The 27,855-nt window shown below is 51.4% G+C and overlaps 1 protein-coding gene and 1 long non-coding RNA gene across 2 annotated transcripts; one reads left to right on the top strand and one right to left on the bottom strand.

The window, feature by feature from the left end:
• The first annotated feature begins 1,381 nt into the window (after positions 1-1,381).
• On the top strand, positions 1,382-27,448 carry KASH5 (KASH domain containing 5). The gene is made up of 20 exons (XM_012754458.3): positions 1,382-1,709; positions 3,747-3,884; positions 6,078-6,182; positions 6,655-6,841; positions 7,281-7,345; positions 8,624-8,690; positions 8,954-9,115; positions 10,227-10,344; positions 10,677-10,727; positions 16,609-16,686; positions 16,959-17,015; positions 17,313-17,372; positions 18,228-18,292; positions 18,453-18,540; positions 19,048-19,170; positions 22,069-22,127; positions 24,231-24,291; positions 26,880-26,941; positions 27,027-27,137; positions 27,240-27,448. Exons 1-20 carry the CDS (start codon positions 1,640-1,642, stop codon positions 27,379-27,381), a joined length of 1,869 nt encoding a protein of 622 aa, XP_012609912.2. The 5' UTR covers positions 1,382-1,639; the 3' UTR covers positions 27,382-27,448.
• Positions 11,200-25,603, bottom strand: LOC142861178 (uncharacterized). The gene is made up of 3 exons (XR_012912562.1): positions 25,487-25,603; positions 21,460-21,604; positions 11,200-11,385 (listed from the first exon to the last, which is right to left on the bottom strand). It is a non-coding gene; the product is annotated as an uncharacterized LOC142861178 (long non-coding RNA).
• Positions 27,449-27,855: the final 407 nt, after the last annotated feature.

Genomic DNA, 27,855 nt, shown 5'->3' on the forward strand with positions numbered 1-27,855 from the left:
GTAAAATGGTTGGCCAGGCGCGGTGGCTCATGCCTGTAATCCTAGCACTCTGGGAGGCCGAGGCAGGAGGATCGCTCAAGGTCAGGATTTCAGGATTTTGAAACCAGCCTGAGCAAGAGTGAGGCCCCGTCTCTATTAAAAACAGAAAGAAATTTATTGGCCAACTAAAAATATATAGAAAAAATTAGCCAGGCATGGTGGTGCATGCCTGTAGTCACAGCTACTTGGGAGGCTGAGGCAAAAAGATTGTTTGAGCCCAGGAGTCTGAGGTTGCTGTGAGCTAGGCTGACGCCATGGCACTCTAGCCAGGGCAACAGAGTGAGACTCTGTCTAAAAAAAAAAAAGAGTAAAATGGTTAAGTTGTGGCATATTCATACAATGGGAGAGATACATTAGAGAGATGGGGTCTTGCTATATTGCCCAGGCTGGTCTCAAACTCCTGGCCTCAACTAATCCTCCCACCTCGGCCTCCTGAGGTGCTGGGATTACAGGTGTGTTGCACCACACCAGCCTACCTGGTGCCTTTTAACTACTCAAGCCACATCAGGAACCACAAACAGGTTCCTTCCCAGGCTTTATAACAAGCCACTATCTAATACCCAAGATACAGTAATAACTACTAATCAAGAAGGACCTTTAGTAAACTTGGATTATCACCGTAAGTCCTCGAAGTAACCTAAGAAACCATTATCTTCATTTCTTGGAGGAAAACAGACTCAGAGAGGGTTTCATGGTGCCAAGGTCACAGCTAGGAAGTAATGTAGCCAAAATTCAAACCCAACAATGTGGGACTCCAGGCTCACAGCCTTATCATCACTCTAGCCCAGTAGTTAAGACACATGGATTCCAGTCATTCATTCATTCTTTCATACATCCAACAAAATTTTTTGAGTGCCCACCCTAGACCAGCCATGTTCTAATCTCAAAATCATCTCCTACTGCAGAGAGCTCACATTCCAGGAGTGTTCTCAGATAGAACACAAACACAGACATGGTGAACCGTGCCAGGAGGACCCCTGAAACAGAGTTAAGTGGCTAGAGGGATGGGGGTTTAGTATAGACAATGCGGCAGGAAAAGACCTCTCTGAGGAAGTGACAGCTGAACGAGCAATGGTCAGATGGACAAGAGGATGTATAACAGGACTCCCTTTCTGGGTCTGGGCTAGCAAAGAGGCCGAGTGGATAGGATATCTTTTGTCCCAAATCTTCTTGTCAGTCAATTTTGAATGTAATCCTCTCTCTGGCCAGAAAAGCTAAGAATATTTCCCGCCCCCCAACCCCAATTTTCTCCTAAAAGGAATGAATGAAACGATGTGGGAAAGCCTTTGAGGACGTATTATTAATACAGACTGGAGCCACAAAAGGAGGCAGGAGAAGACTGAGTTGAGGTAAGTTTGCACAAGGCAGGACATCATTGTGACGGTGCCAGGCGGCCCGGCACGGAACAAACGGCAGAAAAGGCACAGCCTGGAGGCTGATAAGAAGTGCGGAGTGGACGGGGAGTCCCTCAATTCAACTCTCCCTTGCTTGGCCCCATTTCACCAAAGCTTGAGGCCAAAGGAAAGGCTCTGGCGCAGCCACCTTTTCCTTTCAACACCAGCCTTAAACGCTGCAGCAGTCATCCGCTCCGCCAGTGGGCATGCAGCCGCTCTACCCGGCAAGGACCGCCGCCTGGGCAGCCCTACGCATGCGCAACCTCTCCATTACAGGTAACTGACAAGAGCAGTTGGGGCCTTGAGTCGTGCGCCTGCGTCTGGGAAGGAGACCGGGCGAGGCGGGGCGGGACTTAGAGGCCGCGCGTGCGCGCTCGGAACCGCCCCGCCCCCCTTTGCTCTTCTGGCGGGAAAAAGTGCACGCGCGTCTTACAGCCCTGGTCCAGACGCAACCGCCGTTCGTCGTTCGCGGCCTTCAGGTGGCTCCAGGTGCGCCCTGTCCGTGGCGAGTTTCCCCAGAGTAGCCCTGTCAGGGCCCCTTCCCAGAATCCTGGCAAAGCCCCACAAATCGTAGGAGAGATCCCCCAATATCAGGTCCTTTAAATCCTGTTAAAAGTCCTCTTGAAATTCTGACCAAGTCACTTCAGAAATACTGAAAGGATCCCTCCTGGAGATCTTATAGGTGACCCCTGAAATCCTGTTAGAATCTTCTAGAAATTCTGTCAGACTTCTCCCTCAGCCTGACTTTCCTTGAAATCCTGTTACGTTCTCCCCAGATCCTAGCAGAGATTCCTGAAATCTTGTCAGAGATCCTCAGAAGTCTTGTCAAACCCACCAAAAATCCTCTCAGATTCCCTGCCCAAATTTAATCAGAGACCTCTGAAATTCCATCAGAGATCTCCCCAAAATACAGTCACCCCATTTGCCCCCTGCAGGGCTGTCCAGCCCTGGAAAGGCCTTTCTTCAAAGACCCCTGTTTCCAGAACATTCGAAAAGCCTCCTGGAAGCACAGTCGGCGGCAGATCCGTCTGGCAGGGGAGAGCAAGGTGTTAGGAGCTCCTGGTGAGGACTGACAGGCCGGGCCACCTGTGTGATTGTAGGCCCAAGGTGCCCAGGTTAGCCCTGGGGGGCACCTGGTCCAGTGTAACTCTGTGTAGTGCCTTTTCTCTCCTGGAAGTGGCCTGGACTGGAGTTTGGCCCCAAAGTCATAGGGTCAGCCTGGTTTGAATGGAGACAGGACGGGCATGGTCGTGCCCAGAGGAGGGGACACGCAGGGCAGCTGCAAGCAGGGGCTGGGCACAGAGAGGACCATAGTCATTCTGAGCTGGAAACCCAGGAAGCGGCAGGTTTGGAGGAAGATGCTGAGCTCCCACAGGCCATGATGAGGGAGGGATCTAGAGGTTGGCCGATGGAGAGAAAAGTGACAAAAAGAAACAAGGAGCTTCAGGGACCACGGTGTCACTCCAGCCTGAGGAGCTAAGACTTAGTTCAAGGGCACTAGGGAGCCATGGGAGGCCTGGGAGCAGGAGAGAGATGGAATCAAACTCACCTGAGAGGCTGACAGCCCAAACACAGGCTAATGTGGCAGGAATGGCAGCGGCCCAGGGCCATGGGGGAGCCCAGACATGGCACCTCGTTCAGCTGGGGTGGACATCAAAAATGTTGCCAGAGGAGAGGACATTCAAGCCAAGACAGGAAGGCAAGAAGGGTATCCCAGGCAGAGCCCCAGAGGTGGGAGCAGCTGCAGTTCCGAGTTGCTGGAGCATCATCTATGATTTGCAGTGGGGAGGCAGGCAGGTCCAGCCATGCAGGGCCTTTTGCATCAAGGCCTGGGTCTAGCTCTGTCCCCAGGGTGCTGGGAGCCATGGAAGAGCATTGAGCAGAGGATGGGGCAGGTGTGCTGCAGGGACCTGTGGGGACGGCCTGTCGGGGAAGTCTGAAATTTGAGGCTAGGAGGAGGCTGAGGCATGGCCTGGGGGAGAGGGTAAGACAGGCCTGGGCCTAAGCTGCAGGAAAAGAGGGGAAGGTACAGGGCAGTCCCTGGGTGGGAGGGACAAGGCTAGGACAAGAAGCTGTGCGGAGGAGAGGAAGCAGTGACCCCCACCACCATCCCCTTTGATCCTACCCCTCAGGCCCCTGTTTCCCCATCCCACACCTCCAGTCTATAAAACAGGTCCCACGGGAGCTGCTCGGGGCAGGCGGGGATGGCAAACAGGTTGTGAGAACCCAGAGGGCCTAAGGCACGGGTGGAGCAGGGAGGGCCCCACCTCTGCGGCTGATCTGAAGAAACCATTCCTCTGCTTGTCCTTCCAGGAGCTCTTGAGGCAGCTGGTCCCTTTCCGGTCCCTCTTGGTGAGAGAAGGAGGCTGGTAGTTTCACTGGCAGCTGCGGAGCACCAGGGGTGGCCCATGGACCTCCCAGAAGGCCAGGCGGGTGGCCCTGCTGCAGAAAGTAGGTGGCTGGGCCCTTGTTTGACCTGGGAGAATTGGAGTGGGTGAATGGGTGCGAGACTGTGACTCAGGAGAGGTGGCTTGGGGTGGCTGAGCTTCCGTGTGGGTGCAGGGAGGGAGGGTGGACTAAGTGCCCCCTGTGTGTACCCCTTATGTCATCTGCTCTGGGGACGCCCAACTGTGTGAGAGCAGAGAAGCCTTTCCATGTGTTGTCACCTGCAGGCTCACCCCTCACTCCATTTATTAATAGATTGCTGCCCAGATGGGACCTCTTACTTTATGTAAAGCAGCTTCCCTGTGACATTCTCTGTCCTGCCCTGCTTTGCTTCTCTTCATAGCACTGACATCTATGTGTCATCTGTTTTATCTGTGTCTCCCGCACCAGAGCATGAGCTCCACAAGGCAGTGTCTGTTTTGTTCACTCTGATATTCCCAGTCCCTAGAGCAGTGCTCACTGTATATGAGCCACATATGTAATTTTTAATTTTTTTAAAGAAAAAAGAAACAGGTAAAATGAAAGGTATCCAGACTAATATCCTGTCAGCATATAGCCAATATAAAAATGTATTGAGATAGTCCCTTTTTTTATACCAAGTCTTCACGATCTAGTGGGTACTTTACAGTAACAGAGCATCTCCAATTGCACTTGCCCCAGTTCAAGTGCTTGAGAGCCATGCATAGCGAGTGGGTGCCCTACTGGTTAGCACAACTCAATTGTTGTTGAATGAATGGGTGGAGGCAGACTGAATGGGCATAAAAGCCAGCTTGTGGGGAAGACACTGGGTTGCCTCTCTGAAACTCATCTGCTAAGTGGAAGAGCCCAGTCTGATGGGGGAGGAGGCCTCCACCTTTAGGAGAGCCCAGGATGATGGGGGACTCAGAACCCCTTTCTCAGAGGCTCCCAGGCATCTAGCAGCACAGCCTGCATCTTTTCTCCAGGTCCCAGGCCCTTCCAGATAGGATGAGGACAGTCAGAGGCAGACAACAGGGTGTGAGGTCCAGGATAGGCATCCAGAGGATAGGCTGTTCATTTAGTGACTGCCATCTAAACTTTGTCTGCACCAGCAGAGGGCGTGAGGCCACCAGGAACCTGTGGGCGAGAGCTGAGCCAGCTCCTGGAGGCTCCCAAAGGAAAAGGAAGAACACACCGAGAAGGAGAGATAGAGACAGACACAAGGAAGGGGGTGGGGAAGATAGGTTGAGTAACTTGCCCCAGGTGCTGCCACACGTCTGAGGCCAAACCCAGGTTGCCCCCTGAGTGTACCCACCCCTGCAGCCTGTGCTTAGTAAGCTATTGCACCCAGTTGTCCAAGGCCAGGGCAGGGAGCCTAGAAAGTCACTTCTAGCCCTGTGGCTCCTGGAGTAGAGGATCTTCTCCTATGTCGCAGAGCATTTACTAAGTGCCTGTGTGCGTGTGTACGTGCATGTGCGTGTGTTCTTCAGAACTAACTCTCCCAGCCCTGGTGAAGGGGATCAGTCTACCCACCCCTCCATTTTACCAGTAGGCAAACTAGGCTCTGAAAAGAGAAGCGACTTGCCCACAGGCATGCATCCAGGCTCTGGGCCCAGGTCGTCTGACAGGCTGATCCAGCTCCTAACCACACCCAAACTGCCCACCTTGCCTGGATTGCCCCCATCCCTCTGTGTCTCTGGCCCCTGGCCCGCAGGCTCTGATGACACCAGCCTCCTCTGGGGATGCAGAGAGGAGAAAGACCTGGTCTTCAGGGTGAGCTGGGAGACCGGAGATGCGGCAGGCGGAATCGATCTGCACTGCCCGCGCATTATTGGATTGTTCCTGGCTCCTGGGCCCCCCTTCACCCTCAGCTCCTCCCACAATCCTCTCTTCTTTGCCCGCCCCCGGCCCTGCCCCCTTCTGAGCCAAGCCTAGGAGGCTGGGGAAGAGGGAAGGGTGATCTCAGGGCATTAGTTATCTGGGCTCCTGAGCTGATTGGACACAAAGGGTTAGACAGCAGGGGAAACTTCCTGGCCTGAAAGATGGGCTCCACATGGGGGGCAAGTAACTTGAAAACCTCCATTGCTGCCCCCACCCAAAGTTTCCTGCTATTCCCCACCAGCCCCAACTGCAGGCAGCTCCAAGTGAATTCCCTCCTCTCTGCGGAGTCAGGAGGCCAATGTCATCCTTCACTCCTCTTCCTCCTCCTCACTGGTGAGCTGGGCCCTCTTGTCTCCTCAGTGTACCTCTGGGAGCAGCCTGACGAGGCGAACCTGAAGCCGCTGCTCAGCTTAGAGGAGCAAATCCTCAACTCCACATTTGAAGCTTGTGACCCTCAGAGGACAGGTGGCGGCAGGATGGGGTGCTGGGGAGTAGTGGGGGTGGCTGGGGGCTGGGAACTGGGGACTCTCAGAAAGACAACTGGCCTAGGGATTCCTGCAGGAACAAAGTCCATGATTGCGGGGAGCTTCAGAAAGGAAGTGGATAAGGGGGTGGAGCCCTTTTAAGATGAGGAAATCTTGAAGGACATTGATAGAAGAGGGCAGGGCTTTGGGAACCCGGGAGGGGAGAGAGGCAGCCACCATGGTGCTGTCCCTCAACTCTGTCCTCTTCGTCCACCCTGTGAGGTGGGAATGACTGGGCCCCATTTCCGAGTGAAAAAGTTAACTCAGAGGAGGGAAAGGGACTTGTCTAAGATATCTCCACTGGCCTATAGGCAAGAGTGCCAGCAGCCTAGCCAGTGATTTCCTGGTCCCAAGCCACTGCCTGTCCACAACTCCATCTGCCCCTCACTCCCTCACTGCATGCTCTGTCCCAGGCACTGTGACTGTGACCCATGTGCTGGCCTACCTGGAGGCTGTGACAGGCCGGGGCCCCCAGGATACCCGCCTCCAAACATTGGCCCACAGCCTGGACCCCAACAGGGAGGGCCCTCAGGCCAGGGTGGACTTGGACACCTTCCTGGTCGTCATGCGGGACTGGATTGCTGCCTGTCAGCTGCATGGGTGAGTCCCTGCATGCCATCCTCCCCAGGGAAGTCCTTCCTAAAATCTAATGTCATACCCACTTATTGCAGCCAGCACTCTTTAGGCCCAGGGACCTACTATGATTGGAACAAGGCTGAGGAGCAGAGAAAAATAAAGAGATGGAGTTGGGGGTGGGGGGAGGTAGAGGGTCTGGGAGGCAGAAATAAAAGGGAATTGGAGAAGGGGGACAGCTTAGGGCTGACAGAGGCCCCTCCCCATCCCTTACCAAATTCAGTCCTTGCCCCTCTTGCTTTTCCATCTGGCCTCAGGCACTCGCCATCTGGCCTCACCTTCCTCCCCATGGTGCCCACTCTCATCTGACCTGGTCCCCTCCTCCCTCCCACAATCCCCCTGCCTGTGGTTAGTCGGGACTGAGGGGCACTGCAGGCAGGCACTAAGCCTCATCCCTTTGATGCAGGGGATTAGAGCTGGAAGAGGAGACCGCCTTGGAGGGAGCCCTGACCTCCCCGCAACTGCCATCTGGTGAGATTGCTATATATAGAATGAAGCAGGCAGGCCCAGGGTCAGACAGTATGGGGACTTCCCCACCCAGGGCAGAGCAAGGGATACGGTGGGACCTGGGACCTTTGTTCTAGCCTGTAGTTGTGAGTTTGGCCTTCTAGGTATACCCCACCCCCATCCTTCTCTGAGCTTTGGGGATTTCCCCCCCTCACAGGGTTGTTTCTAACTCCTAACACTAGCCCTATTATAAAGGCCTACAAGGACCCACACCTTGGTGCAGTCATTGCAGTCTTCATTGAGCTGTCACCTCCTTGCTCTGGTCCAGGCATTCACAGGCCCTCTGGCCTTGCTGCCCTTCCTTGAATGTGCCCCATACCTGCCACCATGGGCCTTTGCTCAGGCTGCTTTCCTGGCCTAAACTTTCCTCACCTTCCTTCCTCCTTTATACCTTGGGCACAGAGGAAGCCCTGGGATACCCCAGGCTAGGGTCCCTTGCTCTCCATGCTCACTCACAGACCAGCAGCCTTTCTTTCTACAAAGGAAATCTGATTATCTGGTTGGCCACCTGCCCAGGGGTTTGGTTGGTTGGTTTGCTCACCATCGTATCTGTATGACATCATACTTAGGAGATGCCTCATTAAAAAGTGGCCATATATATTTCTCTAGCCTTATAAAAACAAAACAAAAACCAAAAATGCAGTTTTCTTGGCACTCTTGAACCTCCTCCATCAGGCTTGGGAGCCAGGGGAGGGCTGTGAGCAGAGTAGGTGCAGGCCAGGTCTGGGGCCATGAAGGAGAAGGACAAGAGGGAGAGACTGGAGGCTAGGAGGCCAGGGAGGAGGCTGTTGTGAAGGCCTAGTGGGGATACAGTGAAGCCTGAGCCAGAATGGGCCCATGGAGACAGAAATTAAGGGCACAGCAGAGAAAGTCAGGGGTTGGGAGACTATGGGGACAGACCTGGACTCTGCTGGACTGTAGGAGTAAGAAAGAGCAAGGGAGCCGGCTCAGCCTAGTGGCTGGGTGGATGGTAGGAGAACTGGGGAGAGAAATAGGTTCGGAGAAGTTGAGGTTCTGCCCAGTGTTGGGCGTAAAGAATGTGGGGGGTTGGGGTTATCTGGAGATCCAGCCTGAGCTCAAGGTAGAGATGAGCAATGGGTGTAATTACAGCCCTTAGAGCCTATGAGATCACCACAAAAATAAGGGTGGAAGCCAGAAAAGGACCAAGCCCACAGCCCTAGGGTATCTCAACTATTAAGGTCACCAGGGGGGCCCAACACCCTCTTGTCTATCTACCTCTAGGATGCCCAGAAGCTGAGGAGCCAGCCAACCTGGAGAGCTTCGGAGGCGAAGACCCCAGACCCGAGCTGTACCTATCCTCAGACCCCTCCCTTCCCCTCCAGCCCCAGCCCTGTGCCCTCCAGCCTGCTAAGGCCTGGGTAGGGGTAGGGGTCCTTCTGGGAAGTGGGTGAGGGGGACAGGGCTTTTGCTAACAGCTCAGGGAGAACAGAGGAGTCTACTGTTTCTCTTTCTCCAGAAGAGCTATATCTCCCCACCACTAGTACCTACCCTGACCAGGGAAAGTGAGGCAGAGGCTGTGGGCAGTGACCCTGGTTCCTTCCCTGCCCCTAGGCCCGCCACAGCTGACCTGCTGAACAGCCTGGAGGACCTGGAGCTCAGCAACCGACGTCTGGCCGGGGAGAATGCCAAACTCCAGCGGAGTGTAGAGACAGCGGAGGAGGGTTCTGCACGCCTCGGGGAGGAGATCTTGGCCCTGCGCAAGCAGCTTCGCAGGTGGGCTGGTCCCCACACCAACACTCCTGAGCCTCCCTCCCTCCATCTTCTTTTTCTTCTTTTCCCCTTTCTATTCGTCCTTTTTTTTTTTTTTTTTTTTAGACAGAGTCTTGCTTTGTTTCCTGGGCTGGAGTGCAGTAGCATCATCACAGCTCATAGCAACCTCAAACTCCTGAGCTTAATCCATCCTCCTGCCTCAGCCTACTGAGTAGCTGGGACTACAGACATGTGCTATCATGCCCAGCTAATTTTTTGTAGACACTGTATCTTGGTTTGTTGCCCAGGCTAGTCTCAAACTCCTGGCCTCAAGCAATCCTCCCACCTTGGCCTCCCAAATTGTTAGGATGACAGGCATGAGCTACCACACCTGGCCTTATCTTTCTCTTCTGTGTCTCTCTCTGGTTCATGTCTCAGCCTCTCTGTTTTGTTCTGTTTATCTTTCCCTCTAGGGTTTCGACTTCTCTTTATTCTCCTTCCCTCTCTGAGCCTCCATATCATTGGCCTTTTCCTTTCTCTGTGCTCGGTTGTTCTCATGTCTGTCGTGGTCCCCCTGTTTTACTCCCTTATTCTCTCTAGGTCTCTATCCCACCTCCTCAGTCTTTTAGGTTGAAACGGGGGCTGGGCATGGTGGCTCATGCCTGTAATCCTAGCCCTCTGGGAGGCTGAGGTGGGAGGCTAGCTTAAGAGCAGGAGCTCGAGACTAGCCTGACCAAGAGTGAGACCCCATCTCTACTAAAAAGGGAAAAAATTAGCTGGCCAACTAAAAATAGAAACAAAAAATTAGCCAGGCATGGTGGCGAGTGCCAGTAGTTCCAGCTACTTGGAAGGCTGAGGCAGGAGGATCACTTGAGCCTGGGACTTTGAGGTTGCTGTGAGCTAGGCTGATGCCATGGCAGTCTAGCCTGAGCAACAGACAAGATTCTGTCTCAAAAAGAAAAAAAAATTAACTGGCTCTCTGTACCCAACACAAGGTCTCTTTCCCTCCTTTTCTCTCTGAGTTTCTGCCCCTGCCCCCAGCTCTGTTGCTGCTGTCTCTCGGAGTAGCTCTATCTCTGTGCATCTCTGCCTTCCTCTCTTTCATGTGGCACATCTGCTCCCACCCCCCATTTAGCACCCAGCAGGCTCTACAGTTTGCCAAGGCTGTGGATGAGGAGCTGGAGGACCTGAAGACTCTGGCCAAGAGCCTGGAGGAACAGAACCGCAGCCTTCTGGCCCAGGCTCGGCAGACAGTGAGTCTGGCCCAGAGGGAAGAAGGTGCCCTCTCCCTTCCCTTTTTCCTGGAGTCAGAGCAACAGAGCCTGACTATAGAGTGAGAAAGGGAGCAGTCACCTGGCTTACTCCCTCATTCCAGATTCTGCTCATCCCAGACTCTCTCAAGCCTACCTGGTATCCCTCTCATGACAAGGAGACAGTAGGAACCACCCAGGCTGCCTGGACCTATCCCCTCAGCCCCTGTTCTTTAATGACTCAGGCCCCGGTTTTGTTCCTAGGGGTGGGAGAAGGACACTTTGAGGGCAAGGAGTCTGAAATGAAGTCTTTGTCCTCTCTTGGGGTTGGTCAGGAAAAAGAGCAGCAGCATCTGGTGACCGAGATGGAGACTCTGCAGGAGGAGGTAAGCTGAGGCCCAGCACCCTACCTCACCCCTTCCGCAGTCCTTGGAGTCTTCCTGGCCCTACCTTCTGCTGTCCCCAACACCCTAGAAGCCTGCTTGGTGAGGCCTGAGAATCCCAATAGTGTGAGAATGTCTCTTAGGTCATATCACACAGTGTGAGAACTGCCATGGTTGACAAGAGTGTGGGATATGGGGCCAGCCTACATGGGTTCACACTGAGGCCACCTACATAAGCATGGGCCAGTCCTTCTCCTCTGTGTGCCTCAGTGCCATCACCTGTAAGGATGGGCAAAACAACAGCATCTCCCTCATTGGGTTGTATGAGATTTAAACCAGAGGATGCTTATAAAGTCTTGGGCACAAGGTAAGAGACATAGGATATGCCCACTAAAAGTTACCTAGCGTTGTTTGGATATTAGTGATTTTTTATGTTGGAAAAGAACATAGGCTTTGGAGTCAGCTCTGAGTTTAATCCCATCTCTGCCACTTACAAAACAGGGAGGCTTTAGGTATGTGACTTTTTCTTATCGAGCCTTCGTTTTCTCTAAGAACCTGGAGAAGGTTCAGTAGGGTCGTTATGGTGATTAATCATCAGGGATTAGCACATCATATGAAGAGATCCAGTTCAACTTCATGTCTAATTCAAGCTCCATTCCATCTGAGACAGAAAACATCATCTTAGTTCATTCTGGATCCATCTAGTTCTTTTAGGTTGAAACTGAAACTCATCAATTAACAATGAAATTCATCACCACCCCCATCCTCAAGGTGGCATCTAATTGCAGAAGACCCACACAGTCTCCTAGTGCTCTAAGAGGCTGTTGGTCCTCAATCAACATCTGTCCTCTCTGCTGTTCATGAGATTGATGGTCTTTGTCCCATCTGGTTCCCAGCCTTTGTCACTACTGCATGCTGGTATCCACAGGAGGCCTGCATTGCCTTTGGATCTCTGGACTTATAGTCCTCACTGCACCTGCTATTAGCATTCCCTCTTCTGTGCTGGGGCTCTTGCTTGGCCAATTCCACACCCTTCCAGTGCCACAGAAGATGTTTGGCTGCTTACCTATGAAAGCCCATTAAGGCTTCACTGGGTCTTCTTCACCTCTGCTCCTCACATAGCCATCTCTATCCTTATGCCTGAGACTGAGCCGGCAAGGGGGCACTGGACCACTCAGATTCCCAGACTTCCCGGGGTTGTATGATTCTGTATCTGTCCCCTCTACCCCTCACAGCTCACCTGGGTTTGGGGAAAGCTCAGGACCCATTTTCAGCCTATTACTTTCTTCTCTGACTCTCTTACACTACTCTCCCAGCTCTTAGGATCTCTGCCCAGTCTGGGCAGATCATATATGTCCCTCAAATCTCTTTGTCCTACATTTTCACTATGGTTTTTACACTAAAATCCAAAGATGTTCTGCTATTCTCTGGCTCTATAAAACTTACCCCTTGGGGCAATGGGAATCTCAACAGTAGGATGGTTGCCATAGTATGAAGCATGGAGTGCAGACAGAATGTAACAGTTTCTTCCAGAACATCTCTTTTTAAGAATGAGGAAAATTTTTCCCTAAAGCCCCCTAGCAGAACCTCCCCACTTAAAGTTCATTGGCATCCAACAATCATAGCCAAACTACTCCCTGGCATGGGTTACATGGCCACTGATGGATCCAGAATACTTTCAGCTCCAAGGAGAACACTGAAGAAACAGCGGCTTCAGTCTACCGGACACTCATTTCTTTAACAAGAGGTTTCAAAGGAAGTGGATTCTGAGTTGGTTTGGTGACTCACTGGCTTATTTGTCTGCCTGTGGCCTCATGATCACAGATGGCTGCAACAGCTCCCAATTTTATGTTCTCGTTCAAAGCAGGACAAAATAGGGCATAGGGACACCAGAAAATACTTCTCTCTTTTCATCAGAAGGAAAAAGCTTTTTCAGAAGCACCACACCCATCCCCAGCAGACCTCTCTTACAGCTCACTGGCTAGAGCTGAATCACATAACACCCCCAACTGCAAGAGAGGTGGGGAGAGTATCTGACCTTTAGCCCCTAGAATGGAAGGCGAACAAGCAAGAAGGGGTGAGGATGACTGCTATATTAGCTAACCAGTTGTGCTTCCTGAATCTGCCAAGATTTCCATTTTGACTCACCTCCAGGGCTGGGGTTGGGACCCACCTTCCCTCAAATGTGGAGAATGGAATCCCCTGACAAAAGCAGAAGAAGGAATAAGCATGATGCGTGGCAACCAGCAGTTTCTGCCCCTCCCCTCCAGCAAGGCTTGCTGCCAAGTCAAGTGCCTTGAGCAGCACCTGGGACATCCTAGGCGCTCGATAAACTGGAGCTATTCTTGGTTCCCTCCCCTCCACTTTTCCCCTCCCTGCAGCAGCCTACAGAGCAGCTATAGATTGAGTTCTCAAGTTACAGTAGAATAATGCTGGAGTAACAAGACACTCAGACACTCTGAAGCTCCAGGCAGCCTTCCTATGGAGAACCTACAGAGCTGGCTCAGGTTACTGCAGAAGGAGGCAGGAGCAGCTGAGTAACCAGGTTCCCTGCTGAGTGGCCCAGGATCTGGCCTGCAAATCCCTACCAGGTGGACAGATGTTGACACAGCACTCCTGGCCCGTCCTTCCTCTGCCCTTCAATTGGCAGCCCAGGCTCACTGAGACTGAGAGGGAGCATTGCTGATAGAGAACTTGGAGCTAGCTAGAGAGAGGGAAGGGCTCGGTTGATATCTCCTGGGGTGCCAGGAGGATGGGTGTGTCCAAAAGGAACTCTGGACTATTTCTGTGCCCCAAAACGCACTCCCCTAGTGACCATCTCACCTTGAAACTCAGTAAAACTTGGTAGGCTTTTGGTGCCTGAAAACTTTAGACTTGAATTTAGGCCATTTTATTCTCAGGTCCTATTTCATGACAAACATGGGCTACCCTCTCCTGCCCAGTTGTTTTCCCAGCTAACTGTACTCACCCTTGAAGATTCAGCACTACCTCCTCGGGAAGCCTATCATCTTTGTTCTCACAGTGCCCAGGGCCTAGACCTCATCAGAGCATGCCTCATGCATTGTCATCATCTGCTTCTGCGCCCATCTCCACCTCTAGGCTCTATGAGCTCCCTGTGGCTAGGGATGAAGCTAGTTCCCTTTGTTCCCCTATTCTTTCCCAAAGGTGTGTGTAGCTTGGAGGAGATTCTGAGAGTAAGAAATACAGGATTTGGAATCACACAGATTTGAATTTGAGTCCACTTACTCATTGTGTGACCATGGCCAAGTTTCTCAGCCTCTGTACTCCTCAGTTTCCTCTATAAAATTGGAGGTAATGATGCCATTAATAGTTAGGACAGCCAGACATGGCATGGCTCTTGAATGGCACAGTATGATGTATATAGTGCTACTCATGAGGTCTTCTTGCCAAAAACTCAAGCAAGAGTCTGGGGTCAAGGCCCCAGATCTACCCACCAGTTTACAAGAAATAACGATGAAAGCCAGGCAAGGTGGCTCACGCCTGTAATCCAAGCACTTAGGGAGGCCAAGACGGGAAGATCACTTGAGGCCAGAAGTTCGAGATCAGCCTGGTCAACATAGTGAGACCCCCCCACTTCAGAAAAATGGGAAAAAAAGTAGCCAGACATGATGGTGCGAGCCTCTAGTCCTAGCTATTTGGTAAACTAAAACAGGAATATAGCTTGAGCCCAGGAGTTCCAGGTTGTAGTGCACTCCAGCCTAGGGCAACAGAGCCCCATCTCGAAAGGAAAGGAGGAAGGGAGAGAGGGAGGAAGGAAGGAAGGAGGAAAAGAAAGAAAGGAAAGAAGGAGGAACGTGGCGAACATCACTACAGGGAATGAGAGCACAATCAGCCAAATCCAAATGCACCAATGCAGCCCGGCATGGTGGCTCATGCCTGTAATCCTAGCACTCCGGGAGGCCGAGGTGAAAGGATCACTTGAGCTCAGGAGTTCAAGACCAGCCTGAGCAAGAGTGAGACTCTGTCTCTACTAAAAATAGAAAAATTAGCGGGGCATGGTGGCTTGTACCTGTAGTCCCAGCTACTCGGGAGGCTGAGGTAGGAGGATTGCTTGAACCCAGGAGTTCGAGGTTGCTGTGAGCTAGGCTGATGCTGCAGCACTCTAGCCCCAGTGACAGAGCAAGACTGTCTCAAAAAAAAAAAAAAAAAAAAAAAAGCCAGTCCTACAGGACAAATAGCCTAGTTCCTTCCACAGATAAAGGGCCTAAAGGGTACCAGAGTGGGAGTAGGGGTGCGGAGAAATTACTGTCAGACAAAAAGAAATGAGTTGTTTCAACCAAAAGCAATGGTGGACCTTGTTTGGATCCTTATTCAAATAAACTAAATGTAAAGAGACATCTGTGAGACAACCTTAAAGAAAAAAGAGCACCAAATGGGTAGCATGAGATGAAACTAGGGAATTATTGTTAATTTTGTTAGGGACGATCAATAATGGTCTCATGGTTTTGCTAAAAGAAAGAAATCCTCAAGTAAGAGATAAATGCTGGAGGTAGCTGCAGGTGAAATAGTATGATGCCTGGGGTTTGCTTTAAAAGAATCTAAACAGGCCAGGCGCAGTGGCTCACACCTATAATCCTAGCACTCTGGAAGGCCGAGGCGGGCAGATCATTTGAGCTCAGGAGTTTGAGACCAGCCTGAGCAAGAGCGAGACCCTGTCGGTACTAAAAATAGAAAGAAATTAGCTGCACAACTGAAAATATATAGAAAAAAATAGCCAGGCACTGTGGCTCATGTCTATAGTCCCAGCTACTTGGGAGGCTGAGGCAGAAGGATTGCTTGAGCCTAGGAGTTTGAGGTTGCTGTGAGCTAGGCTGACGCCATGGCACTCACTCTAGCCTGGGCAACAGAGAGAGACTCTGTCTCAAAAAAATAAAAGAAAAAGAATCTAAACAAAACAAAAAGTCTGGAGGAGAGAGAAGAAATGAAACTGGGAAAATACATGTAATTATTGAAGCTGAGGCTGGGTGCGGTGGCTCACACCTATAATCCTAGCACTCTGGGAGGCTGAGGTGGGAGGATCGCTCAAGGTCAGGAGTTTGAGACCAGCCCTAGCAAGAGTGAGACCCCCCGTCTCTACTAAAAATAGAAAGAAATTAATTGGCCAATTAAATATATATAAGAAAAATTAACCAGGCATGGTGACACATGCCTGCAGTCCCAGCTACTCGGGAGGCTGAGGCAGGAAGATGACTTGAGCCCAGGAGTTTGAGGTTGCTGTGAGCTAGGCTGATGCCATGGCATTCTAGCCCGGGCAACAGTGAGATTTTATCTCAAAAAAAAAAAAATTATTGAACCTGAGTGATAGTACAGATAATGGGGCTTCAATAATATACACTATTGTGTATATTAAAAAATTCATGATAAATTTTTAAAAATAGTTATATAAATATATATTATACATATAAATATGTTAGATATGTATGCATGTATATATATATATTTATAGAACATTTGGTATGTGTTCTGAATGTTTTGTCCTCATTAACATTCATCAGTATTTGCATGAATTACCACCTATGTGACTTGGAGCAAGTTTTTCAACCTCTCTGTGCCTGAGTTGCCTTTATCTTTAAAGCGGAAAATAAGAAATGAGTTAACATATACAAAGTGCTCGATGTTAGCACTAATTCTCACAGCAACCCCATGAAGTAGTTCTTATTTTATCTTCATTTTTATAGATGGGGGATCTGCACACAGAGAAATTAAAGCTGAGGTCCCACCAGAGTGGTTGCAGGAATTAAATGAGCTAAAACTGTACAGGCTTAGCCTGAGGCCTGGTGCATATCAGGTGTTTAGCAAATGTCTGCTGTTAATATCAACATCACCATTTGCTGAAGTGAACATGACCAGCCTTTCCTTCTAGAATGGGAAGCTGCTGTCCGAGCGGGATGGAGTGAAGAGGAGGAGTGAGGAGCTAGCCACAGAGAAGGATGCTTTGAAGGTGCTGCCCCTCCCTAATGTCTGACAACTTTCCACCATCCCCCGTGCCATTTTTCCCATTTCCAGTTTCAGCCACCACAGCCTGGTGAGATCAGGGGTCTTGGGTCAATCCATCTGGTTCCCAGGGCCACCCGGGCAGCTCCCAGATGGGCTGAAATCCCTCAAGTCCAGGGACAGCTCTGGAGGTTGAAGAGACTGGGGTGGGGCAGAGGGAGGGCAGGGCAAGGAGAGAGCTGGGAAGCCAGATGAAGGGACGGATTCCTTCCTTGGCAGCGGCAGCTCTATGAGTGTGAACGCCTCATTTGCCAACGAGATGCTATCCTCTCTGAGGTGAGAGAGCTGGGGAGGGAAATTCCTTCTACATGCACCTGCCTACCTCCTGTCCCAGTCTGGAAGGGGAAGTCTTGCCTAGATCTGATCCCTGGATAAGTAACCGGGAGAGGTTTCCCCAGGACACAAGCATGAGCCCTTGGGATCTGGAAGCCCTTCTGCCTGGTGCTGTCCCTCAGGCCCTAGGTCTTCCCTCAAGCTCACCTTGTCCCTCAACCCTCCAACCAACCCCCCACCAACCAGCCCAGTGTCTTTGCGGGGCTGGGCCCAGTCTCAGTAGGCTTTGGGCTTTCTCAGCGCACTCGCCGTGCAGAGAGCCTGGCCAAGACCTTGGAGGAGTACAGGATGACAACTAAGGTAACTCACTCAAGAAGGCCCCTCACCACCCACAGTGGCCCTCTGCCTGGCCTGGCCCTCACCACTTCTCTTTTGCTGTCTCTGGAACGTGCTGCCTCTTCTCCCTGTATCTCTTTCTTACTCTGTCAGTCTTTTTTTCAAGTTTCTCCATCTTCTTCCATCCCTACTGTATGACTCTGTTTCTGTCTCTGCCTTTTCACTTTTTTTCTGTCCTTCCTCCCTCTCTCTTATGCTGTCTTCGATTCACTTTCATTCTCTGTGGGTATCTTCTCACTGCCTCTCCCTTCCTTACCTTTCTGTGTCTCTTTCTCCCTGGGCAACTCCTCTCTGTGTAGCTCTAGTCTTTATGAGTCCCTACAACACCATGTTTCTCTTGCTTCTCTGTGAGTCTGTTTCCATCTGTCTCTCTCTTTTTTTTTTTTTTTTGCGATGAATTTGGATTTTTTTTTTATTTCGGCATATTATGGGGGTACAGATTTTAAGGTTTCAATAAATGCTCTTTCCCCCCTCCCCCCACAAGTCTAAGTTTCCAGCATGACCATCCCCCAGATGGTGCACATCTCACTCATTATGTATGTCATCTGTCTCTCATTTTCCCCTCTGCCTCTGCCTCTGCCTCTGCCTGCCTTCTCAATTTTCCTGGCTGTGGTTTACCTCCTGGGCTCCTGTTGCTCTCTGTTCCTCTTTGGCTTCCTAAGTTTCTGTCACTGCTTTCTTCCCCTTGAACCCTCAGCAGTATGTGCCTGGGGAACCCAAAGAAGTCACAGAAGTAGAAAGGACCTTGGAAGAGGGGCCCACCAGCGGGAGGTGGGAAGAGTGGAGAGCCAGGTGCGCCTCCAACTGCCTCTTTTGCAGGAACTGAGGCTGGAGATCTCACGCCTAGAAGAGCGGCTGAGTCAGACCCGTGAGGGGCCAGATGAGTGAGTGGAATGTTGGGGACAGGAGGAGGCAGGAGGGAGCCCAAGGGCAGGGATGCCTGACCTCTAGCCCCAAGGTGGGCAGGGCATGGAGCCCAGTGTAGGCTGACTGACAAGTGGCAGGCAGGCGTGGAGACAGCCTTCCCCCCTCCTGTGTGGCTAGGCTACCGGAAGAGGTCCAGGCAAGAAGAGTGGGCTGGACCAATCTGCTGCCCCCGTCGCTGGGCTTGGAGATAGAGGCTATTCGGCAGGTGGGCCTAGCACCCTTTGAATACTCTGGAGATTACCAAGGCAGAAATTCCAAACATCCCTACTCTGACCCTCATACCTGGCCCAGCCCATGACCCCAGAGCTCTGGGCAGTCAGCCCACTTGAGAAGTCAATGCACATTGCTGCCAAAGGGGCTCCCACCCCAACCTCAGCACTTCTATAACTCTCTCTCTGCCTCAAATCCCAGCCCCCAACACATTGCCAGCCCCAGGCCCATGCCAGGCCCAACTCTGACCCAACCCTGACTCATCTCTATGCCATCTCCCCCCACAACCATCTCATTCCTTAACTTCATCTCTAATCCAATCTTTGATCCTAGCACCTGTTTCTTTTTCCACCTCTTCCCCAACCCCAGCCCCACACTGGCCCTTTTCCACATCCCATCCTATTCCCAGCTCCACCCCTGAGCCCGTTTCCATCTCCATGTCTTACCTCATCTTCTGCCGTAATTTGGCCCTTCCTGACCTCAAAAACTTCTCCACTTCCAGAAACAAGAAGTGGCAGCTGCTGATCTCGCCAGCCCTCTGTGTGGAGTGTGGCAGTGGGAGGAAGTCATCAATGAGACTGATGAGGAGGCTGAGTTTCTACCTGAAGCCCCAGGTGGAGAACAGGTGATCATGGGGAGGGGCATTAAAACCACAGGAGGCCAGCAGCTGGGACAGGGCCCTGGGACTCTGTGTGCTACCTGGGCCGGCCTGTTCACTCTCACCTTTGCTTGTTCCCCATTCCACGAGCATATGTTTGTTGACTGAGGACCAACCACTGTGTGCTAGACACCAAGCCACAATCCAGACAGGACACTACCCCTGCCCTAGGGACTGATCTGCCAGTGTGGTAGACAAAAGTGAACAAAGCAAACACAAAAATTACACTGTGACGTTTGTTGTTTTGTTTTTTAAAAAATACTGTCAAGAATCACCTTACTTAAAACTGTGCTACGATAGGAAGGTAATAAGTTGTTCATCCTAATACCATAGGGATACTTTAAGTCTATATGTTTTTAATATGAAGCACTTTTAAGAAAAGCCTAGCAAGCTCACTGTGAAATCTTCAAATCAGCAATAACCATTGTTTTATGACTTCCATAATTACCTGAACAATATTTCTAATGTCATTTGAAACAACTGAGACATGTTGTCTTCAATAGCCACCTGAAAATTGAGATTTTTTTTTTTTTTTTTTGAGACAGAGTCTCTCTCTATTGCCCGGGCTAGAGTGCTATGGCATCAGCCTAGCTCACAGCAACCTCAAACTCCTGGGCTCAAGCAATCCTCCTGCCTCAGCCTCCCAAGTAGCTGAGACTACAGGCATGCACCACCATACCCAGCTAATTTTTTCTATATATGTTTAGTTGGCCAGCTAATTTCTTTCTATTTTTGGTAGAAATGGGTTCTCGCTCAAGTGGTTCTCGAACTCCTGAGCTCAAACAATCCTCCTTCCTCGGACTCCCAGAGTGCCTCCTGCCTCAGCCTCCTAAGTAGCTGGGACTACAGGCATGCGCCACCATGCCAGCTAATTTTTTTTCTATATATTTTTAGTTGGCCAATTAATTTCTTTCCATTTATAGTAGAGACAGGGTCTCGCTCTTGCTCAGGCTGGTTTCGAACTCCTGACCTCGAGCAATCCCGCCTCCGCCTCCCAGAGTGCTAGGATTACAGGCGTGAGCCACCGCGCCCAGCCTTAAATATATTTTTATTTACAAAATATTCATTATAAAATGTTTTTCCTTTGTATGGAGACTTTTGGGATATCCTATATTATAGTGGCAGGACTTTTTTTTTTTAAAAGAAAATATTAACAACTCTGTAAACACCACTGTATTGTCTTGAAAACTATACCGCTTCAAAGCCGTTGAGCCATCCTTAAAGGAGAAACTTGTTCCCCTGATCACTTTTTCCCTCAGTTGAGAGAAGCTTCTGTGTTTCTCTTTAACAACAGGGCTTGTTTGGAGTCTCATTTAATTCTTTCAGTTTCTCTGTTAGGTAGGTATCCTCATCCCTTGTCCTGTTACTCATGGAAAACTGAGGCGCAGGGAGAAATCACATGTCCACAGACACACAGCTTGTCGAGGGACGAGCCACATCCCTCAGAAGTCATATAAGTTAGATTGAGCTTCTGCTTCAAGCTCTCAGAGAGACAGGCCTGTCAAGGTGAAGACTGACCTGGGCCTCAGGGTACCACCTGTGCTAGGCCCAGGGATACAGAGCTGAGTCACTCAGGGCTGAGGCTCTCGGTGCTCCAGGCCTAATAGGAGAGACTGTGCATGTGGGCTACCCTCATGCAGGATGATTGTGGTGCTAGAGGTGCGGGGTAGGCCCTGTGGGAGCCAAGGGGGGGGGTGTCTATGTCAGATGGGAGACTGGGGGAGATATCAAGGGGAAACTAACACTTGAGTTTATTTTGAAGAAATAAAAAGGGAGAGAGATGTTAAGTGGTTTGAGGAAAGAGACCTTCCAGGCAGTGAGTGGGAACAGCCTGTGCAAGGCCTTGGAGGCATAAAATCATAACGTGCTTGGGGAGTACAGGATGGCTGGGGGTGACTAGTGAGAGAGGAGGCCAGGGCTAGATCAGGAAAGGAATTATCTATCAAGCTAAGAGATTGCATTTTTCTACATAAAACCACAGAGGACTATGAGCAAGGAGGAGTGAGGTCAATTCTGGGCATAAAAAGATCCCTCTGGGACCAAGTGAGAGACTTACTGGAGGCTGTGAGGGAGGAAGCCAGGCAGGAGGCTGTGGCAATGGGGATGAAGCCTGAGCCAGGCCAAGGCCTTATGGATGGAGAAAAAGAGAGAGGCAAAGAGAATTGGCAAGGGAGGAGGGACAGAGCTGGGGGTAGATGGTCTGTGGGAGGCTGGGTGATGGGAAGGAGGAAAAAACAGGAACGATGCCAAACTTACCTTGCAGCCTCATGAGATGCAATCCTGAGGGATGTCCAGGGGGCTACTCAGAGGCAGGTGTGTGTACAAGGCTGGAGCTTACGGGGTGTATTTAGAAAACATTGTCGAGTTGGTAGTTGAGGTCACAGGCAACAATGAGATGTTTCTGGAGAAAACAGAGAGGTACCTGGGTTCTGAAGGAGAGCAGATGGTGCCAGCCTGAGACTGGGGGAAGAGGGGGTTGGGAAGGGAAGTGTTGAGCTCCTTTTGCACCCAGATGAGTGTGAGAGATTTGTGGGATATCCCAGGGGGGTTAGGGGACCTGGACCTCCTGGGTTCTGCAGGAGAAGGGGGCTTAGTGGAGTCTAGAACAATCATCCAGTTTCTGGCTTCTGCTCTTGGGGGCATTATAGAGTCACCCTTGCATAGGAATTCACAAGAGGAGGGCAGGTTTTAGGAGAAGATGGTGACTTTGTGCACAGGTTGCAACCCAGGAGACCTGCTGTATATATTAGGTCTGTAACTCAGGGAACAGAGTGGTCATTGTTAGAGTGAGGGCATAACTAAAGCCCAGGAAGGGGGTTTTGAGTGAGAAGAGTCAGGGGAGACCTAACCTTTTTGTTTCCACAGAGAAACTTCCAGGGAGAGCCGGCATGCCCTAAAGAAGAAAGGAAGGAACCATTTCTGTGGTAAGGAGCTGGTTCCTCACTGCACCATCCCTTTGCCTCACAGTGACACCAGATTCACCAAGTCCAGAGTACAAAGACTGGAAGAGCCCTGAGGGAGTCATATGTCATTCACTCACTCATTCATTCACCTCTTCACTGAGAGGACCTTGGGCCTATGGGCCAGGAGATGAGTCAGACCCAGCCCTGCCCTCAATGCCTCTGGATCAGGGGGAGACAGAGCCAGACCTAGACAGTTCCAGAAGACTGTTCTGGAAGCAAATTAGGCACCCACCCCCACCTGGAAGGAAAGCTCCAAGAGGAGGTGATCATGTTTGAATGGAGCCCTGTAGGAGTGGTGTTAGTATAAGAGGCTCTAAGAAGAAGACAGGCTGGGCGTGGTGGCTCATGCCTATAATCTTAGTACTCTGGGAAGCTGAAGTGGGAGGATTGCTTGAGCTCAGGAGTTCGAGACTAGCCTGAGCAAGAGACATTGTGGCATGCACCTGTAGTCCCAGCTACTCGAGAAGCTGAGGCAGAAGGATCACTTAGAGCCTAGGAATTGGAGGTTGCAGTGAGATACAATGATGCCACAACACTCTATCCAGGGTGGCAGAGTGAGACGTTGTCTCAACAAAAAGAAAAAAATTAGAAAAAAAAAAGACACAATTGTCAGACAGATGAGACAGCTTCATCAGTCATTCTCTCTAACTGAACACCCTCCTGAGACCTCCAAGGAGCCCCCCTGGAGAGCTCCCAGTCAGTTGGGAGATCAGCGTGGGCTCTGCAATCAGCCTGGGTTCAAATCCTGGCTTGGCTACTTTGCAGTAAGGCTGGTGTGAGCATTCAACTGTATGCTGAGAAGCTTCAGCCCTGTGGTTGTTATGCGATTTTTATGAGGCTTGTGTGCATACCTCCAAGGATATAGAAGATACTAGATGTCTGTGCCCACCCTCCTCCAGAGCCCTGGCCTTGGGACTCTGGTTTCCTGTGGTGCTTTCCTCACCCCCTCCCTTCTTTCAGGCTCCTGGCTGCAGCAACTAATGAGGCTGCCTGCCATGGCCTCTAATTGGACTTGCCTGGGAAGAGCTGAGATTGGGCAGAATGGGGGCTCTGGAGCTGTGACCTCCCTTTGCATCACCAGGGAAAGGAGGGGAGAAGGGGCTGAGCAGGAGTAGGAGGGAGGGAGGGAGGCGGGTGCCATCTGAGTTTCCGGAGGGTGGGGACAGTATGATCCCCAGGTTGGGAAGCTGGAGTGAGGAAGGTAGTGGATACTGTGGCTTCCAAAGGTGGCAAGGGGTGAGGGCTTGGACCTTGAGAGGGGCTGGGGGACTAACCACGTGGGTCCCAAATAGATGTCTCAGGGGGTCTGTGATCCTGCATCCCTTATTGGGTGGAGGCTGAGGAAATAGCCATATTGCTGAGTGTGTTAGGTCTAAATAAAGCTGGTGATGGTGCAGCTGCAGGACAGGATCTCTGGTCCCTAATGAAGACAATGGCTGGTGGTGTGGACATCTGGGTCTTGAAGGGGCATTCATGCTGGGCAGCTTGAGACCTCAGTCCCCAAAGAGGCATTTCAGGGTTTCAAACAGTTGTGAAACTAGGGGGCAGAGGCTGGGGGCTTGCACACCTAGAGAAAGTTGAGATGGGAGCACAGCTCAAACAGTTGGATTCTATTCACTGGGAGGTCTGAGTCAGAATCCCAGTCTACAAAGAAGACCCACCAAGACTGACAGTGATTAAAAATGGCACAACCCACTAGGCTGGAATGGGGGTGAGGGTTTCTACACATGCCCTGGGAACTTGGAGAGGTCTGAGTCTCTGGTGTTTTGGAGGGAAAGAGAGCCAGAAGCCTCAGTTCCTGGCTGGGTGATTAGCTGAGAAAGTAGTGGCTGGGAAAGCCAATCTGAGATGAAGAGGCCCCTTACCCTTCTGGGGGTCACAGACTCTTTTGATAATTTGGTAAAAATTCCCCTGAAAAATACATGTGGAGGACAGACCCAGGCTCATCCATGATCTGTGTTAAGACCCTTGCCCCTGCCCTGAAGGTTCCCTGCCAGCCCCACAGGAGGCAAAGGGAACTAGGCAGAGGAGGAGGATGCTTGCAATGACTTTGTTGGCCCTCAGGTTACCCAGAAGAGAAGAGGAGGAGGAAGCAGACACCCAGACAGCAGACAGCCAGGTCACGGTAGGCAGTCTCCAGCACCCCTCCGCTGTCCGCATCCACTCCAGGCCCACAGAGGCTGAGTGGTTTTAACTCCTCCCAGCCCCCACCCCACATCCCTACTCCTCAGGAGCAGAGAGAAAAATCATTTGGCCAGGAGATAACAAGGCCCTTGCTGTAGCTAATGAGAGCGATGGTGAGGTAGGGGGAGGCCTGGAGGCCAGAATGCTCCCAGGGGACCCACCAGCCCCACACACACACAAGGCTGCAGCTGCCATACCACAGGCCTCATAGACGTGGTTACACCCCCGGATTGCATAAATGTAACGCACAAGCGCCCACACACTGTGGGGAAAGGGCCCGGCCCTCTCTAGCCAGCCTCAGAATGCCTGGCGGGGGGGGCACAGTGACCCACACTCTGCTGCCTGCAGCCACACACATAGGCTCCTCCGCTCCTCAGGCAGCAGTGCTGGGATGTGGAGGTTACAATTCTGATTCTCAGGCAAAGAAAGGGACAGAGACTTGGCCAGGAGGGTGAGGAGCCCTCAGCCCTCTGCTGAGGAATGCAGGAGCCACACTGGAGTCTGCATAGCTGTCGACCAAGCACTGTAGGGGCCCTTGGGGCTCTTCAGGGTCCAAACTGGCCAAGAAGGCTGACCCCAGGGATGCTTAGCTCCCACTAGCCTGGCCCCAAAGCCTACTTCCTCCCTGCCACACTGCACTCCCTTCCAGGGAGACTGGGGCTCAACCTCAGCTTCCTCACAGCTCACATGGTGATAATCTTTCCCAGCTCCCAGGGTGGGGATGAGAGTGAAGGGCCACATCATAAAGGACTTGGCTCCATGCCTGGCACAGTGGGTACACACTGCCATAAAGACAGTGATTGGGACCCCACGCGGTGGCTCACCCCTGTAATCCTAGCACTCTGGGAGGCAGAGGCGGGTGGATCACTCAAGGTCAGGAGTTCAAAACCAGCCTAAGCAAGAGTGAGATCCCATCTCTACTAAAAATAGAAAGAAATTAATTGGCCAAGGCCAGCACGGTGGCTCACGCCTATAATCCTAGCTCTCTGGGAGGCCCAGGTGGGAGGATTGCTCAAGGTCAGGAGTTCGAAACCAGCCTGAGCAAGAGCGAGACCCCGTCTCTACTATAAATGGAAAGAAATTAATTGGCCAACTAATATATATAGAAAAAGTTAGCTGGGCATGGTGGCACATACCTGTAGTCCCAGCTACTTGGGAAGCTGAGGTGGTAGGATTGCTTGAGCCCAGGAGTTTGAGGTTGCTGTGAGCTATGCTGACGCCAAGGCACTCACTCTAGCCTGGGCAACAAAGTGAGACTCTGTCTCAAAAAAAAAAAAAAAAGAAAGAAAGAAATTAATTGGGCAACTAGAAATATATAGAAAAAATTAGCCGGGCATGGTGGCGCATGGCTGTAGTCCCAGCTACTTGGGAGGCTAAGGCAGAAGGATTGCTTGAGCCCGGGAGTTTGAGGTTGCTGTGAGCTAGGCTGATGCTACGGCATTCTAGCCCGGGCAATAGAGTGAGACTCTCTCTCTCAAAGAAAAACAAAAGATAGTCGTTGGGATTAGTGTTCTGTTTTTATTTTGTGTCATTGTTATTATCATCATTATCCATAGAGCAAAAGTGTAGGAGTGGGAAGGCCCTTCCAGAGAGACAAGGTGGTAAAGGGGGTTGGGCCTGGTCCCCGTTGGAACATTGGGGCTTTGATCTGAAAGCACCTGCCGATTCTAACACAGGCAGGAAGACAGGCTCTGAGGAGGGTCCTCGCTGAACTAGGCCCAGCACAGGGATGGGCACCTGCAGAAGATGGAGTCTCTGTCCTCAGAGTGCTTGGATACTTACAAAATCAGATAGAAACTGGAGATGATAACATCAAATAGCTCACACAGTTATTGAGCGCTCACTATGTACCAGGCACTGTTCCAAGCCCCTTCCCCCACTTTTTTTTTTTTTTTTTTTTTTGAGACAGAGTCTCGCTTTGTTGCCTAGGCTAGAGTGAGTGCCGTGGCGTCAGCCTAGCTCACAGCAACCTCAAACTCCTGGCTCAAGCAATCCTCCTGCCTTAGCCTCCCGAGTAGCTGGGACTACAGGCATGCACCACCATGCCCGGATAATTTTTTCTATATATATTAGTTGGCCAATTAATTTCTTTCTATTTATAGTAGAGACGGGGTCTCACTCTTGCTCAGGCTGGTTTAGAACTCCTGACCTCGAGCAATCCGCCCGCCTTGGCCTCCCAGAGAGCTAGGATTACAGGCGTGAGCCACTGCGCCCAGCCCCCTTCCCCTACTTTTTTAACCTACATTCACTCATTTAGTCTCCATGTTAACCCTATGATGTGGGGACTGTCATCATCCTTGCCTGGCAGATGAGGAAAATGAGGCATAGAGAGGTATGGTAACATGCTGAGAACTCATAGCCGGAACTGGCAGAGCTGGGAACCCAACCTGGCAGTATAGCTCAGAAAAGCTCCCACGCTTAACTCCCACCTTCTGCCACTTTCCATGTGGTCATTTATGTCCGGAGGCCAACCTGAGGACCCCTCCCAATGCAGGACCCTATGCCTCAAGTTCTTCTTTGTCCTCCCAGGCTGATCCCCCAATCCCTCTGGGAGACCCTCATCCAGACATCTCAGGAAGCCCTCCTGAAAGGTAATGGGACCTACAGGAACTGGGAAGGGACTTGGGGGCTGAGGAGAAGCCCGGTAGTGATTTCCTTTCCTTTCTTTCCCTCCAGCTGCCCCATCCAGCCAGAACTCCAGCAAGCTCTGGTGCCAGTGATGAAAGAGCTGGTCCCAGTCCACAGGAGGCCCTGGGGCCAGGTCTGCCTGCCCCCACAGCAGCTCAGGTGTGCCCCCAGCTCTCTCCAGAAGGAGGGAGATGGTCTGACATTGGGAAGGCTACAGGCTCCCTGGGCCCCATCCTAAGCACTCTCCCACCTCCCCACCAGGGTCACTCGGCACACACTGATCCCAGCCCCGGTCCTGGGCCTGCTGCTGCTGCTGCTGCTCTCTGTCCTGCTGCTGGGCCAGTCCCCACCCCCAACCTGGCCCCACCTCCAGCTCTACTACCTCCAGCCCCCACCAGTGTGAGGCATCCCCTTCCCACGCAGAGCACTGTCTAGCTCAATAAATCCCCGGGGGCTCTTTCTTCCGTTAGCCCCATTGTTATGCCGCTGTTGCTTGGGCTTACCCCCATGCAGGACATGAGGATCCTAGTCTTCTGTGTTGGGTTTTTATGTGAAGTCTCTTGGTTTTGTAATGTTGGTGACTACATTTCTTAACAATAGTAAAATATAGCCAATAATGGATTAAGTACTAAAGATTATTTTCCTTACCAAACAAGGGTGGAGGAGGGCAGCTGTGGGGCCACAGTTCAATCCCAACAGCCTCAGGTTCAGGGTCTCAGTGATTCTGTGGCCTTTCCCTCATGCTCAGGCGATGGCAGTTGTCACAGCTTCCTACTTCACGTCTGCAAGAAGAAGGAAATGTATTAGAAAAAGAATAGCTTTCCCAGAGCTGCCAACATACTTGCATTTACATGTCTCATTGGCCAGAAAGTTTGGC

Source organism: Microcebus murinus, chromosome 16, assembly GCF_040939455.1.
Source record: "Microcebus murinus isolate Inina chromosome 16, M.murinus_Inina_mat1.0, whole genome shotgun sequence".
NCBI lineage: Eukaryota > Metazoa > Chordata > Mammalia > Primates > Cheirogaleidae > Microcebus > Microcebus murinus.

Excerpts from the sequence above, each read along its gene's own strand:
- KASH5 (XM_012754458.3), top strand. The coding sequence starts at position 1,640 with ATGCAGCCGCTCTACCCGGCAAGGACCGCCGCCTGGGCAGCCCTACGC. Across the intron at positions 3,885-6,077 it reads GGGTGGCCCTGCTGCAGAAA|TGTACCTCTGGGAGCAGCCT; the intron begins GTAGGTGGCTGG and ends TTGTCTCCTCAG. Across the intron at positions 16,687-16,958 it reads CAGAGAAGGATGCTTTGAAG|CGGCAGCTCTATGAGTGTGA; the intron begins GTGCTGCCCCTC and ends CTTCCTTGGCAG.